We start from the raw sequence: 15,670 nt of genomic DNA, 5'->3' as shown, positions 1-15,670 counted from the left end.
ATATTCTTCATTAATTTGTTTTTATTCTTGTTTAGTTCATTTTCAATTAATAAAGATTGAATCATTTCATTTCAATTACTATGATTCGTTTTGTTTTAAAAAACGATATTGATGTTCTTTTCCACAAAGTGCATTTGATATTCCATTATAATCAAAAGAATTTTGTTCACAAAATGATTCTGTTTTATTATCTTCTTTATAAACAAGAATATCATATCCAATTCCAAATCCAAACAAATCATTATTTGATTGAATCAATAAATAAAATGCATTTTGATGTCGTTTAATATCAAATTTCATCATTCCTTTCATTCTTCCTTTTGATTCCCATGAAAATACAAATGAATTTGAATCATATATACAACTATAAATTTTATCAATTTTCTCATTAACATATCCTCCAAATTTATTTCCTTCTTCATCTTCAATAATAATTATTATATGTTCTTTATTCCATATTCGTTGTTTAAATACTGATGTATTTTTATTCCAATCATCAATGTCTGAATCAAATAGTATATTATTTATTCTTTTTTCTGTCCATTCTTCTATTTGTTTAATATACATCATATTCATTTTAATTTAAATTGATGTTTATAAGTTCAAAATATGAATATTTAAATAATTAATACACGTTATTAACATAAAGTCAATTATTAATTTTATCATCATTTTATTTTAAATAAATGTTATTTTTATCATTTTTACAATAACAATAAATATATAATAATATTAATAATATAATAATAATAAAATTATAATATTGTTATTTTCTATAATTAGTTTATTTTATTTTTAGTATTTTTTCATTTTTTTGTTAATAAATAAAAAAAAAAATATAGAAAAGAAAATTCAATTTTGTTTTATTTTTATTTCATCTTTTGTTATTTGAATTTTCATGTTTTATCAACATCAATTCTAACAAATTAATTTAATAAAGATAATAAATGATAAACAAAAATAAGATAATAAAATAAGAATAAGAAATAAAAGAGAAAAGAAATGAAATAATTATTATAAATACACAATAAATAAACGAAATTAAATGAATGAAAAACAAATAAAATGATAAAATTACATTAAATAACATAATAGAAGAAATAATCATTATTTTAATAATTAAAATAACAAATAATAATAACAGTGCACCATTAATAATATATTCAATTTATTCTTTATTCTATTTGTTCAGTGTTGGATTATTCTAATTCATTATCAATTCATTGTCTTCATTATTTTATTTCATTATTTCATATTCATTTTTAATAGTTCATTTTCCAATGCAGGAAATACATCAAAATTTTAATGCAATTGCTGTTGTTTAAAACCTTTGGGTATAGTAAATAAAAACAAATAAAACATAGAAATCCAATGTCATACAATAAAAAAAGAATGAATGTCAATAACAATAATTGACATAATAATAGAAATAATAATAATAAATGAAATATCAAGGAAAATGGTTTAGAAGACGAAAGACACAAAGAGACACAAATAAAAAACAAGATAAATATAATAATAATAAAGATTATACAAATAACAAATATAAATGAACAACAATAAATGAGATACAAGAAAGAATAAAAAGAATAAAAAGTGAATGGAATAAAGGAGAATATTCAGAAATACTCAAAAAGTAAGAAGGTAAAAGAAAAAGATGGTATGATATTCTTCAAGAAGTATATTCAATCAAAAAGAAAAAGATAAATGAAAGAATCAAAGAAGAAAATAAAGAAAACAAAAGAAATTGAAGAAAAAGACATTAAAACAAATGAAGAAGAAGTTAAAAACAAAATCCAAATAAAGAAATGAATGAAGATGTAAAATTGCAAGAATAATAAATAACAAACAAAGTATAATGAAAATACAACAAATACAACAAAAGAAAGAAATAGAATTTTAATTGAAGTATTGTATTGTTTTGCAATTAATTGGTTGAATAAGAAATTATATAAGAAATTAAGATGGGAACAAATAGAAAATATAATAAAAGCAATAAACATCAATGTCAATAATGAAAAAGAATATATTAAATATATTAAAATATCACATAAAATAAAACAAAATACTAAACAGTACATTAAAGTGAAAGTAAATGATATAATAGAATGAAGAGTAGAGTGTGATTCAATAATAAAAAACATCATATTAAAGAATAACTCTACAGAAATTGATGAAGAATACTTTAACACTCTCATCAATAAAGTGAAAGAAATGAAAGTAGAAAAATGTACTAACATTAATTACTACTTTCAAAGAAAAGAAGCTGACCGATTAATAAGAGGAAATAATAATAGATGGGAATGGTCAGGAAGCAGAATACAGGATCTGCAAGATGATATGAAGAATATTTCAATGGTTATGCACCTTTATCTCCAAAATAAAATAATAAGAGATAAAATTGATGAAATAAAAGAAATCCTAAAGAAAATCAATAGACTAGAAGATTTGGTCAAGGGAATTGTACAGAATAAAGTTCATCATGAAATTAAAAGAAAATGATGAAGAAGGAATTAAAGTTAAAGCACTAGAAAGAATAAAGTACCTAAAATATATGATGACAATGATAAAAGAAAGAATTAAATTTAATAAAAATGAAATAGTCAGAATCAATACAAATAAAATCATGTTTGATTCTAACAAGAAAATTAGAATAAGGAAGAAAGAATGAAATATACTCAAATAACGATATTACTTTAGAATAAATGAAATCGTTATATGAAACACAGGTGATATTAAATAAAGAGAATTTGAAAATAAAACAAATCATCTCGTGGAATGAAAGATATATCAATTATGATAGTGTCATAATAACATTAAATGAATTAAATTTAAGTATAATGAGAATAAGTAACTTGAAATATTCTTGATACAATATAAAAGTAATAAACGAAAAGACAATGATAAAATATAAGTAACAAACAAAAAGTAAAAACTAAGTCTCATAAATGATTTGAATAATGTTGAATATCACAATAATAATGAAAATAAATGAATAAAATAAATGAATATAAAGAAATAAAGAATGGAAAAAGATAATGGAGAAATGAGAAATGTTAAAATACATGGAATAATAAACATCTCAAGTATTAGATGAATTAAAGAAATAAAAGTGACAATATTAAAAATGTAAAAAGCGTACTAACAAAAAATATAAGAAAGTATTGTATTTTATCATAATAATAACACTTAGAAAGAGATTAGATGAAACTAAACTAAAAGAATAAAGAAACAAACCCTAATAATACTTAATTAATTACTTTTGTTATTCTTGCACTTCTTATCATTGAATTATTGATAACTTTGGTTATTTCACTTCCTTATGTTCTGGTTTTTCATTTACTTTTTTCTCATGTTTCTTGTGCTTTTTAGTGTGTTCTTTCTTCGACCCTTTATCATGTTTTTTATGTTCTTTATCATGTCTCTTGTGTTCCTTTTTTTCTTTAACAACCTCAGCATTTTCCTCTTTGGATATTGCTGGTTTTGGCTTCTTTTCTTTTTCTTCTTTCTTTTCCTTTTTCTCTTTCTTAGCTTCTTTCTTTTCCTTTTTCTCTTTCTTAGCTTCTTTCTTTTCTTTAACAGGTTCAGTTTCTGATTCTTCAGTTGATGTGGACTTTGGTTCCTTTTCTTCTTTCTCTTTCTTTTCCTTTTTCTTTTCCTTTTTCTCTTTCTTAGCTTCTTTCTTTTCTTTTTCTTCTTTCTTTTCTTTTTCTTCTTTCTTTTCTTTTTCTTCTTTCTTTTCCTTTTTCTCTTTCTTAGCTTCTTTCTTTTCTTTAACAGGTTCAGTTTCTGATTCTTCAGTTGATGTGGACTTTGGTTTCTTTTCCTTTTTCTCTTTCTTTTCCTTTTTCTCTTTCTTTTCCTTTTTCTCTTTCTTTTCTTCCTTAGCTTCTCCTTTCTTTTCTTCTTTTACTTTTTTGACTTCTTTAACTTTTTCTTCAGCTTTTGTTTCCTCATTTGTTGGAGGCTTTGGTTTCTTTTCTTCACTAACACTATTACCCACTTTTCTTACAGTCAAACGACGAGCAAATTCATCAAGTGTAGTTCCATCAATTTCTTTAGACTTCTTTTCCTTAGGGTCAATGTCTTTGGTTGCTTCTACTTTCTTTTCTTCTACGATGTTGTCGGCAACTTTTCGTAGACTCAAACGACTGGTAAATAACTCATGTTCATTTTTATCTTTGGGATTACTAATTAGACCAACACCTATGTCTTCTTTTGTCGTTTTGTTGTCATTAATCTCTGATTTTTTATCTTCTAATTTTTCCTTTTTCTGGTCTTCAGTTATATAAGTACTTATTCTCTTACGTGGTGGAAGCCATAGTTTCTTTTCATCTTTAGTTTCTTTCTTTTCTTCACTAAAACCAGTACTTACTTTTCGTACAGTCAAACGACGAGCAAATTCCTCATCAATATTTGCTTTAACTTCTTTGGATTTATTTTCCTTAGTGTTATTATCTTTTGTTTCTTCTTTTGAATGAACCGCTGATGATTTCGGTTTTTTCTCTTCTTTTTTATGGTCTTTTTTCTCATGTTTTTTATGATCTTTTTTATCTTGACTCTTAACCTCATTATTTTCTTCTTTCTTTTCAAGGTCTTCTTGTTGTAAAGCAAAAGAATGAGTGAAAGAATCTCCTTCAGAGATATTTTGGTTTTGACTAAACTTATTAATAAGTAATTTGACTTGACTAATTTCAATTTGAGAAATTTTATCTTCTATTACTTTACTTGAATCCTCAAAAACTTTTTTTAAACCCTCATCTTGTTCTACTTTGGAAAATTTAATCAATGAAGCCAATATGGTTTCTCTGAGGTCATTCATTCTGTCAAGAACAGACTCTTCATTTGAGACATATTTTCCATTTTCAGGAGGAACAAGTTTAAGTTGACTGTAAATTTTTTTGACTAAAGCCTTTGTAATTTGAGGTTCATTTTTCTTTGGTTTAGTGACTTCATTAATTTTTGACTTAATTTGTTTTTTATCTCTGATGTCTTTTATTTCTTTAGTTAATAATTTTTCTTCTGCTTTAGTCTCAAAAATTTCAGTATTTGCAGCTGCTGGCATTTCTGACTCTTCACATCCTTGTGGGATTTCTTTAATAATTTCACTTGCTTCAATTGGTTTAAGAGTCATGTTATGTTGTTTAATCCTTTTTATTTTTTTTAGAATTGGCTGTAGGGTTAAAACGTGGTTGTACGTGTTTCAAAAACAACGTATTTTATTGCTTTTTTCATAATTTATTTTTATAAATAATTAATTTAGGATTCGAAGATGGCACGTCAGAGACACCACATGAAACCCTAAAATATTCACACGCTTCGAATCTCCCAGTTATCGTCTGGTCATGACGTGCCTTTGGTGAGATAATATCTGTTCAAAACTAACTGTTTATAATTATTAATATTTATTATGAGTGGTTATTATGTAATATTATTATTCATAAGGATTATTGTTTATTAAGAATTATTATTAACTAAGAATTATTATTAACTAAGGAGGTATTATTTATTAAGAATTATCATTTATTAAAGAAGACGCATATTTAATTGATATTGTTGCACAAAAATTAAACATAATGATATTATCAAGGAATAGGGTTTCTTTAAGGGGTGTCGAAGGTAAAAGGAGATGAGCTATAACAGTAAGTTATGGATATACTCTCCTTAAAACAACAATATAAAGAATGAGAAATATTATATTACTCATTAAAATCAAAATAAAAGTCAGGCAGCAACTTAACTGAGGAACCATTTAAGTCGAGTATGCTTGCAAAAACTTTATTTGAATAGAAATAAAGCGTGTTGAAGAAACTGATTCGCTCACTTCTCAACATGATGAAAAACCTAAAAAATAAGGTTAATCATAATTGATTTCTTTTCTTTATAAATAATTAATTTATAAGTTTTTTTGGTATATTATAAAATTATTTATAACAATTAATAAATAACATAAATTTATATTTAATTTTGTTATTAAATCTTGTTTCAAAAATTTTTTTTTATAGTTTTTTAGATTAAGTTTAGTCATTTCATCAAATATCAAAAATCTATATCTTGTTACTTAAAACTACATATCAGTTTCATAATTACTTAAGTGTTGAAGTGTTGATATTTAATGAAGAATCTTATTGAAATTATACCATCAAAGAAATAATAAATGTGTTATGTCAATGAGTGGTATTGTTTAACTTTTAATTTCTCCTTACCATTCTTTTCTCTCTCTCACTGCCTACAACTAAATAGCATTTACAATTACTTCTTTCTGATAAAAATTGTTTCATAAGTATAAAATTTTTTCTTAAATTGTTACGTTTATTTAATTTAAGACTCCTTTTTCCTTTGAGAAAGGGTTATTCTCAGTTTTTATGTCTTAAAATTGGTTTTCTTTCTGCGAAACAAACAAATAGTAAGAACTGTCAGTTTTATAACACTGGAATAATAACATTTTTTCAGAATAATTGAGTGATTTAATCTTGAAGGATATAGAGCATATAATTGGACATGTTTACAATAAGAAATATCATCAATTAGAGATGCAATGATTATGTAATTTTTTTAACTCTTCTTCAAGGATATCAATTAAACACAACTACTGCAAGTATGATATGAAGAGTTAGGGAATATATAACTAATACTATAACATTCATTGAGACTCAATGGAAAACTTCTTCCGTAAAGTAGAAATAATTTAATATACTTAAAACTAAACAAAAGGAATTTAGTTTATAAAGAGCAATCAATGACAAGAAGATAATAAATGAGGAAAGACAACTATCACTCAGTTGTTACAAAAATAAACACGTTAATGATAGTTATGTTTGTTCAGAGAGGAATGTGTGTGTTAGTTATTTATAACATAAGAAATACTTACTATAGGAAGGGTGTGTAAAAATAATAAATCAAAGTGTTTAAATAAGTCATAGAATTTAGTTATGTTATTGGTTAAGAAAGGTGTCAATACATTAACAATAATGAAATGAAGGTTTTGTGGGTTTAACTCAACAAAAGGAAAGTTAAAGTTAGTAATAATGTAAAATAAGAAAGAGTTATTAACAATATAGCTTAGATCAAATGTAATGATAAAGAAGTTACTTTGTTTTAGTTAAGTAGGTATAAATTGTTATTAAACTTATTATTTAAGTAGTTGTCTTGTTTATTTAAGATAAGATGAGAGATTTTATTGTTTATTAATAGTTGTTGTATAGTTTTGTTTTTAAAGTAAAGATAATAAAAAACAAATTATACTTAAAGTAATAAATAATGTTATATCTTTGTATTTTATTTTCTTCCTTTTTTTGTGACTTTTTGTAAAGAAGATGATTGAATCTTGATAATTACTTTTCAATTTGTAGAAATGGTTGATCGTAAATTCTATTTAACAACAGTAGCACCATCTACTTCTATTACTCATGCGTTAGTTGCCAAACTCAATCAACCAGATGAACAATATCTGGTTATAGTAAAAAATACTATAGTTGATGTATATCAATTAACAACAACTGGTCTTGATTTAATTTACACAAAACAGTTTCCTTATAGTGTTTCATTTGTTAGTAAGTATCAGTCAAAAGGAAAAAATTCAAAAGATTATTTGATATTTGTAACTAATAATCAACAGCTTATCATTGCACAATTAAATGATAACAAAGAATTAAGTTTAGTGTATTCAAATAATATTGAAGATCGTTTAGGAAGAACAGCTTTTTATGGAATTAGTGGGGTTGTTATTGGGAATAGTTATTTACTACTTCATTTATATAATCATTTAATTAAAATAGTACCTCTTCCTAGAGAAGAAGAAAACTTACCAGAAGCACCATTCAATCTACGTATAGATGAACAAAGGGTTGTTGGGTTGTATTGTCTTCAGTTGGATCAAAAACAAGTTATTGCAATTCACCATGAAATAAAGAATGACGTTAAAGTCATTACATTCTATGAATTTAATATTGATTCTAAGACATTAAGTCTTTATAACAAACAAATAGAAGATACATCAACTATTGATTTATTCATTCCTTATTTGGGAAATGAGGGATATTTCAAAATAAATTCACAAATAGTAAGTTTTGTTCCAAATTCAAGTCAAATCTCTAGTGTTTCAATGAGACCAATTCATCTTGAAACGTATTGTTTTCTTGATGAACATAGATTATTATTATCAGACAACCAAGGTAAAATGCATTTAATAACATTAAAGGAAAATAATAATCATGAAATAGAATTATACTATTATCCTTTAGAATATCAAGCATTAACTATTCCAAGTACTGTATTATATCTTGATAATTCAGTATTATTCTGGGGATCTAAAGGTGGAGATTCACATTTAATCAAAATTAATGAGAAAGGATGTGAAATATTAGAAACATTTGAAAATAGAGGACCAATATTAGATATGACTGCTATACATGATGAAATAACTAATAAAGATAATTTGTTAATGTGTTGTAATACTTATCAACAAGGAACTCTTAAATTGATAAGTTCAGGTGTGGGTATTGATATTATTTGTCAAAATGAAATGAAAGGAATTACACACCTGTATCAAGCAGAAATGGGACATAAAGAATATTTAATTATCAGTTATGGTGATGGTAGTAAAGTATTTGAGTCTCAACAAGAAGTTAATCAACTACGATTTAATGAAATAGAAATTAAAGGATTTAATAGAAAAGAAGAAACAATTTGTAGTGGAATTATTGAAATTGGAGAAATGAAGGAAAGTTGTTTTGTTCAGGTTACAAGAGAAGAGATTAATATTTTTGATTCAGAACAACTTGAATTTATTCAACAAATTAGATTCAATAAATTTATTTCTCATTCATGTATTTATGATGAAAAATTATATATCAGTCAGTCAAATGAAATTAATGTATTAAATGAGAATAAAGAAATTAAACAAGTTTATTCTGGTGAAAATGACATTTCAGCATTTACTATTGGAAAGGAAGGAACAGAAGATGTTATTGGAATATGTTATTGGGATTCTAATACAATGGAAATAATCAACATGGAGAATGGAAATAAAAACCATATCAGAGAAATTAATGGAAATATTTATGGAAAATCAATTGAAATCATTAATAATCAAGAAGGAATGTATGTTGTGATTGGAATGGGAGATGGAAGAGTATTAGTATATCAAATGGAAGAATTAATGGAAATAGAAGGAGAAATACCAAAGAATTATAAAGTACTTGATATTGGATTATCAGGTATTGAATTAAAAACATTAGAAATTAATGGAATGAAATATATTATGTGTTTATGTGATCGTCCAACATTAGTTTCTATTTGTAAAGGAAAAATAAAAACATTATCAGTTAATTGTAGTGAAATAGTTTCAATTGTTCCATTTAAAATGAAAGAGTGCATGAATAGTTTAGTTGTTGCAACAAAAGAAAATATCATTATTGGTAATATTGATGAAATTCAATCAATTCATACAAAAAGTTTATCTATTGGAGTATTTGTTAGTCGAATAGTTGTTTCAAAACAAGAAAATAAGGCATTATTATTGAGTAGTGAAATTAAAGAATTAAAAGAAAAAAGAGTTGAAACACATTCTGTTAAATTAATTGATTTTAGAAAAATGGAGATTGAAGATAGTCATGAACTAAAAGAAAATGAACATGCTTTATCTATTGAACAAATTGTAATTGATGAAAATGAAATGTTTGTTATTGGAACAGCTTTTGCAAAACCAAATGAAGTAGAACCAAGTAGTGGAAGAATTCTTATTGTTCAAATAAAAGATGGAAGGCTTGAAATTATATTTGAGAAAGATGTTAATGGAGCTGTTTATTCAATGAAAACTCTACTCAAAAAGTATTTAGCTATGTCTATAGAAAAGAAATTAGTTGTATTTGAATATCAAAGAGTTATAACAAATGGAGAGTTTGAAGTTAAATTACAAGAGAAAGGAAGTTGTAATGTAAAGTTAATTGGATTATATGTTAAAACTCTGGGAAATAAAATACTTGTTGGAGATCTTATGAAAAGTATTAGTGTTTATTCATTTGATAATAATGGAAATAATAAAAATTGTTTAACTGAAGTTAGTAGAGATTTCTATGCATCATATACAACTGCAATTGAATTTGTTGATGAAGATTGTTATCTTAGTTCTGATAGTAATTCTAATATATTAATATTCAATACAAATTCTACTGGCAATGAATCAGAACGATTTAGACTTAATAATTGTGCACATATTCATGTTGGAGAATGTATTAATGTCATGTGTAAAGGATCAATCGCACCAACTCATTCAACATATGAAACAGTTCAGAAGAAATGTATATTATTTGGAGGAGTTACTGGATATATTGGTGGAATATGTGAAATTCCAAATGAAATATATGATGTATTGATTAAAGTTCAAAACCAAATTTTACTCCAAATGAAAGGCATTGTTGAATGTACAACACCTGATGACTGGAAAAAAGTTATTGATGATTGGAAACGAATGCCTTCAAGTAATATTATTGATGGAAGTATCGTTGAAAGTTATTTGGAAATGTCTAAAGAAAAACAATGTGAAATTGCACATCTAAGTGGAGTTAATGAAGAACAAATAAGTGGTATCATAGAAAATATGATTAGTTTATTCCATTAATAATTTAGTTAAATTATATTCTGTTTTATATACTTTTTTTTAATTATATTGGATATATGAAGAAAGTAACGAATTATTAAATGTCTAATAAATTTGTTAATTATCAAATTCTATTGTTTTAATTGCATTAAAATATTGTTTATGCGATTTATTTCTTACCTTAAGGTTGAAGAAAATTAAATATAATAAATCATTGAAATATACATTACCATATAATTTTACAAAAAGATATATATAAAAAGTACTTACTAACAGTGAATAAATTGGTTAAATAAAAAAGAAAAAAGATTGTAAAACTAAAGGACCAAAGCGAGAATTAATTATTAAAGGTAACAGAATTTAATAAGGTATGTCTGATCAAACAGTTTCATTAACAAATTTTGTTGTTATATATGAATTTTAAGAAATTAGGATAGTAAGGTTGTTGTAAGAAATAAAAGACATTAAATTCTTCAAATAAGTGTTTTAATAATTAAAAAATAAGGTTATAATTATGAAATAATCAATTGACTAAAGGAAATACTGAATAAATAAAATAGCAATGAAAATATTACCATATACGATTCATCAATATTTGAATAAAGAGTTAAATTTTTCTAGTTTATCGATCATTTATTGTTTGATAACAATTATTCATACATTAATTAATATTATTCTTTGTCAATACAGATGAGACTTTAGTTTAATATTATGTAATTATATATATATTCAATTTCTTTATTCTTTCTTATTATTTAAACTTTCATTTCATTCAATAATGTTATTAAACTACCATAAATTTAATTATACTTCATTCATTATTCATCTCATTATTTTATTATATATTCTTCCTTTTAATATTTTCTTCGGTGTATTGTACTTTTCATATTTTAATCATTTAATTATTTGATTCTTTTTTTTATTATATTCTGAAATATTCCTACTAACTTCTCTTTACTATAAATTTATTCGTTCAGTAGTATCATTGCCTCTTATTATATTCAGTCATTGTTATTGTTACAAAGTACCTACATTTTTTAAATAATCTTGTAAAGTTTATAACTTCTATTATACAACAAATTTATGGAAGTTAAGAAGGTTGCTCAGTTGAATAACTTTTTCTAAAATTATTTGTATATAACAATTTGATTTTACAAATATTATATTTGATATAATAAATTTTTTATCCAATGAAAAATAAATTTATTCATTGAGACATTCAAAATTTCTTCTTCTTCAAAAAGAAAATAAACCATAATCTGATCCATAACTAAAAGCCATTAGTTTTAATAGAGGAATTATTTGTCTATAAAGAATCAACAAAAGAATTCAATACTAACACTGACGAATAACATGAAACAATTACAGTAACTAAGAAACTTACAAAATATATGTATGGTTTAAATACAACCAAAACGATACGTCTGATATTTGATGATAGATTTCTATATTCATAGATAATGAATGAGTAAGTTGATTGTTTAAAAAAATACAATAACACAGTTCTAATTTCTTCTAAATATTCTATGTTTCATAATTACTAGGAACTATAAAATACAAAAACTGAAAAATAACACAATTTATAAAAAAGAGAAGAAATGTTATATTTCCTATTTCTTTTAACAGTATTTGCTGAACAGTGTGTTAATGGTAATTGTAAAAAAGAAGAAGAGAATTTATATCCAATAAATGGAGTAACAGTAGAGATTGCTGATTGTTTAAGAACATCATTAGATTTAACTGAAAGTTTTACAAATTTGATAAGTGAATGTCCACAATCTCCAAAAAAGATGTTTCCATTGAATATAACACAGTCTAACATTAGACAAATTTTAGCTTCTAATTCATATTTTATTTTTGATTCAAATGAAACGACTATTGGTAAAATGGATATTAAAGGTGATATTGCTATGGTTATTAAAAATGCTAAAATTAATGTTATTGACGCTTTTGAAGGAGATACAAATCTAACAATTCCAAAATGTAAAGAAGCTTGTACTCTTCAAGTTGATCAAAGTTCTTTTAATTCTTTAAATGATTTTTATATTGGAAATAAAGTAACTATTAATTCAAAATCTATGGAATTAAATTGTTCTAAAGAATATCAATCATCTATTCATATTGGAGCTCATTCTCATATCAAAAGTGATAAAATGAATATATCTGGTTTTACTATTATTTTTACTGAAGGTCATAAAAAAGTTAATATGTCTGGTCCATTAATTGTTGCTGATGAATTCAGTACAAACAGACCTCTTTCTATCCAAGTTATTGATCATCTTCATCCACAACAATGTATTATTGCTATTAAATCACCTTCATTGAAAAAATACCCAAAAACTATGCAATTTAAGATTGATACTTCATATTTAAATTTTGTTGTTCTCCCAGTAAAAACAGGAAATATTACTGAAGTTTTCTCTCCAGAAAAGAAAGTATTAATATTTACTGAAGAAAATATTAATAAAATGGAAATTCCTAAAGGATATGAAAAGAAAACTTATGAAGGAAGTTATATTGTTCTTCCTTTACAAAGTGGAATAGAAATATTCCCAATAGAAGATCTTGATCAAGACTTCATTATTAACAGAACAATTCTTCGTTCTGAAGAACCAAATCAAGAAGTAAGTAGCATGTATTTAATGAGAATTAATGATCAAAATCAAGTAAAATTAGATTTTAAAAATCCTAAGAAATATCTTATTGAAGGTAAAGAACATGGAAAAAAACATAAAACTAAAGTTTATCAAGTTAATTATTCTCTAAATGAACTTAATGTTAGTGATAATAATCTTATTTATCTTCAAGAATTCAAAAAGAAAAATGACATTGTTTTCCCAATAGAAGGTGGAGAAATAATGGCTATCCCAAATCACTACTTCAGAAAAGGAAATAAATATCCTCTTAAGAATTATGAAGTTTGGAGCATGGATGATGAGGAATATTTTGTTTTTAACAAATTTACTATCCTCAATATGTTCTCTTTCTTCACTGACGTCGATTATAAGTTAACTCGTGTTGATGACCAATTATTAATTTGTCATCCACAAATTATTCCAAAAGAAATAAACGTTACTCAAGTTAACCAAACCCAAGTTAATGAACAAGTTAATTCTACAACTATAAGAAGTGATGAAGAGAATAAAGAAATAAAAGAACAAGATGAAATAACAAATAAAACAAGTAATAATGAAAAACAATAAACAAAATGATGAAATGAAATTTTAATTAATTTTCTTATTCTTCTTTTTGTGTTTTATGTTTTTCTTCATTATCTGATGGAGATGTGGTTGTTATTTCTTGTGCTAATTTGATGACTATCTTTTCTTCACTTGTTCTTTCCCATTTTCTTCTTTTCCACCATGGAATGATATACTTTTCAATGACTATTACAACACCTATAATTCCTCCTCCAATCCCAATCATCCACATCAAATATTTCCATCCTGAATAAACAACTACCTCTTTACTCATCATCTCTTGAACTTCTTCTTCTTTCAACCCTTTTCCAATTAAAAATTGTAGTTTTGTATCATATGACAACTTTTGTACTTCACTATTCTGTAAAAATTTCTTCACTCGCTCTTTCATTTCTTCTTTCTCTTCCATTTCGTTTCTTTTTCTTTATAAAGTGATATTAACTAAAGATTGATTTAACAATAAAATTTTAATTAAATAATGATATATAAAACAAATATATATTTAAGAAAAAAGAACTTTTAAAGAGAAAATTGAATTTAAGTGAATTGAAAAAATATGAATCAAGTAAATAGTTTGAATAAATTAATCAAAAGCACAGAGAAAGAAAGTGTTAAAGAGATTGGAGAGAGTATTAAGGAATATTACCTTAATTCAATGACACTTGAAAATTTAAAAGATGAGTTAATAAATAAAGAAATAGAAGAGGAGCTTATTAAATGGTTAGCAGAAAATGATATTGAATTAGCCATTAAAATTGGCATAAGTCCTATTCAATTAATAGGAAAAAATATTTCAAAGAAAAATATTAGTAAATTATTATCACACAATCCATTATATAAAACTATAGAAGAAGGAAATAATGAGAAAGGTAATTCTAAATTAAAAGGAGAATTAAAAGACGTTTGTTTTGATAAAGTAATAGCACCAGTATTTGAAAATAAGTATTATTCTATTTCTATTCTTCTTCAAGCATGGAAAAAAAGATATTTATTAAAACAATCATTTCCAGAGATACTTACTTGTTTTGATATGAAAGAAGTATATGAACATGAATCATTAAGAAATAATAAAATATATAAAGACTTATTTTCTTGTGTTAAACATCATTCATTTGATGAATCTATCATTAAACAAGTAGAAATAAGTTTAAATACTTCTTATGAATTAGCTAGATTTAGGGCTTTTGATGGATTTATTACAGTGATTGAATTAATGAAACAACACAAAGAAATGATTGGACGGTTTTGTTATATTTTTCAACGATGTTTTTTAGATTATCATTTTTTAATATTCTTTATTGATAATAATGGACTTTCATTATTAAAAGATTCAATTGAATTTGAAGAAGTAAGAAGAATTATTTATATAATAAATTTATTACCAAGTACCTGTTATTATCTTGATAAAAGTGGAATTAATGATTTAATTTTAGAATATGCTTATCAAAATAAAGATAAATGGAGTTTAAATTGCTGTAAAGAAATTGCATTACATGGAGAAAGAAGAGAAAAATTATATTTATTTGGAAATGAATTGATTCAAGAAAAGAATAAAAATGGTGTTGATATAATAAAGAATTGGTATTGGAGAGAAGAAAGCATTAATGAAATTAATGAAATTAAATTCACAAATAAGAAAGATGGTATTAAATTTCTAAAAGATCTTATAAGTAAAGATAATAATGAAAATGATTTAACTTTTATTCAAAGATATCATGCTATAATGAATTGTATTCTTTCTGATGATATTATTCCCCCATCAAAAAATGAATTTACTTTATTTTTTTTAGATAATTATCCAATTAATACTCTTCTACATTCAAAATATTATTCATATGTTAATGATTTCATTAATTTTGTAATGTATATA

The 15,670-nt window shown here is 24.1% G+C and overlaps 5 protein-coding genes across 5 annotated transcripts, besides 3 other annotated features; 3 read left to right on the top strand and 2 right to left on the bottom strand.

Moving 5' to 3' along the window:
- Positions 1–1,267: 1,267 nt before the first annotated feature.
- Positions 1,268–1,898: a repeat region.
- Positions 1,844–2,861: a repeat region.
- A 446-nt stretch (positions 2,862–3,307) lies between these two features.
- Positions 3,308–5,134, bottom strand: EHI_194870 (uncharacterized protein; the record flags this gene model as incomplete). Its single annotated transcript, XM_643242.1, has 1 exon — positions 3,308–5,134. The coding sequence occupies one exon, from the start codon at positions 5,132–5,134 to the stop codon at positions 3,308–3,310; it is 1,827 nt and encodes a 608-aa protein (XP_648334.1).
- Positions 5,135–5,263: 129 nt separating this feature from the next.
- Positions 5,264–5,883: a repeat region.
- Positions 5,884–7,354: 1,471 nt separating this feature from the next.
- Positions 7,355–10,621, top strand: EHI_194860 (damaged DNA binding protein, putative; the record flags this gene model as incomplete). The annotated part of the gene is made up of 1 exon (XM_648763.2): positions 7,355–10,621. One exon carries the CDS (start codon positions 7,355–7,357, stop codon positions 10,619–10,621), a length of 3,267 nt encoding a protein of 1,088 aa, XP_653855.2.
- Positions 10,622–12,198: 1,577 nt separating this feature from the next.
- EHI_194850 (uncharacterized protein) lies at positions 12,199–13,803 on the top strand (the record flags this gene model as incomplete). The annotated part of the gene is made up of 1 exon (XM_648762.1): positions 12,199–13,803. The coding sequence occupies one exon, from the start codon at positions 12,199–12,201 to the stop codon at positions 13,801–13,803; it is 1,605 nt and encodes a 534-aa protein (XP_653854.1).
- A 34-nt stretch (positions 13,804–13,837) lies between these two features.
- EHI_194840 (uncharacterized protein) lies at positions 13,838–14,191 on the bottom strand (the record flags this gene model as incomplete). Its single annotated transcript, XM_648761.2, has 1 exon — positions 13,838–14,191. One exon carries the CDS (start codon positions 14,189–14,191, stop codon positions 13,838–13,840), a length of 354 nt encoding a protein of 117 aa, XP_653853.2.
- A 165-nt stretch (positions 14,192–14,356) lies between these two features.
- On the top strand, positions 14,357–15,458 carry EHI_194830 (uncharacterized protein; the record flags this gene model as incomplete). The annotated part of the gene is made up of 2 exons (XM_001913753.1): positions 14,357–15,361; positions 15,441–15,458. 2 exons carry the CDS (start codon positions 14,357–14,359, stop codon positions 15,456–15,458), a joined length of 1,023 nt encoding a protein of 340 aa, XP_001913788.1.
- Between the last annotated feature and the right edge of the window lie 212 nt (positions 15,459–15,670).

Source organism: Entamoeba histolytica, genomic scaffold, assembly GCF_000208925.1.
Source record: "Entamoeba histolytica HM-1:IMSS scf_1104750519215 genomic scaffold, whole genome shotgun sequence".
Taxonomy (NCBI): domain Eukaryota; phylum Evosea; order Mastigamoebida; family Endamoebidae; genus Entamoeba; species Entamoeba histolytica.
The sequence above is the reverse complement of the archived record's forward strand: the minus strand, read 5'-3'. Positions and strand labels throughout refer to the sequence as shown.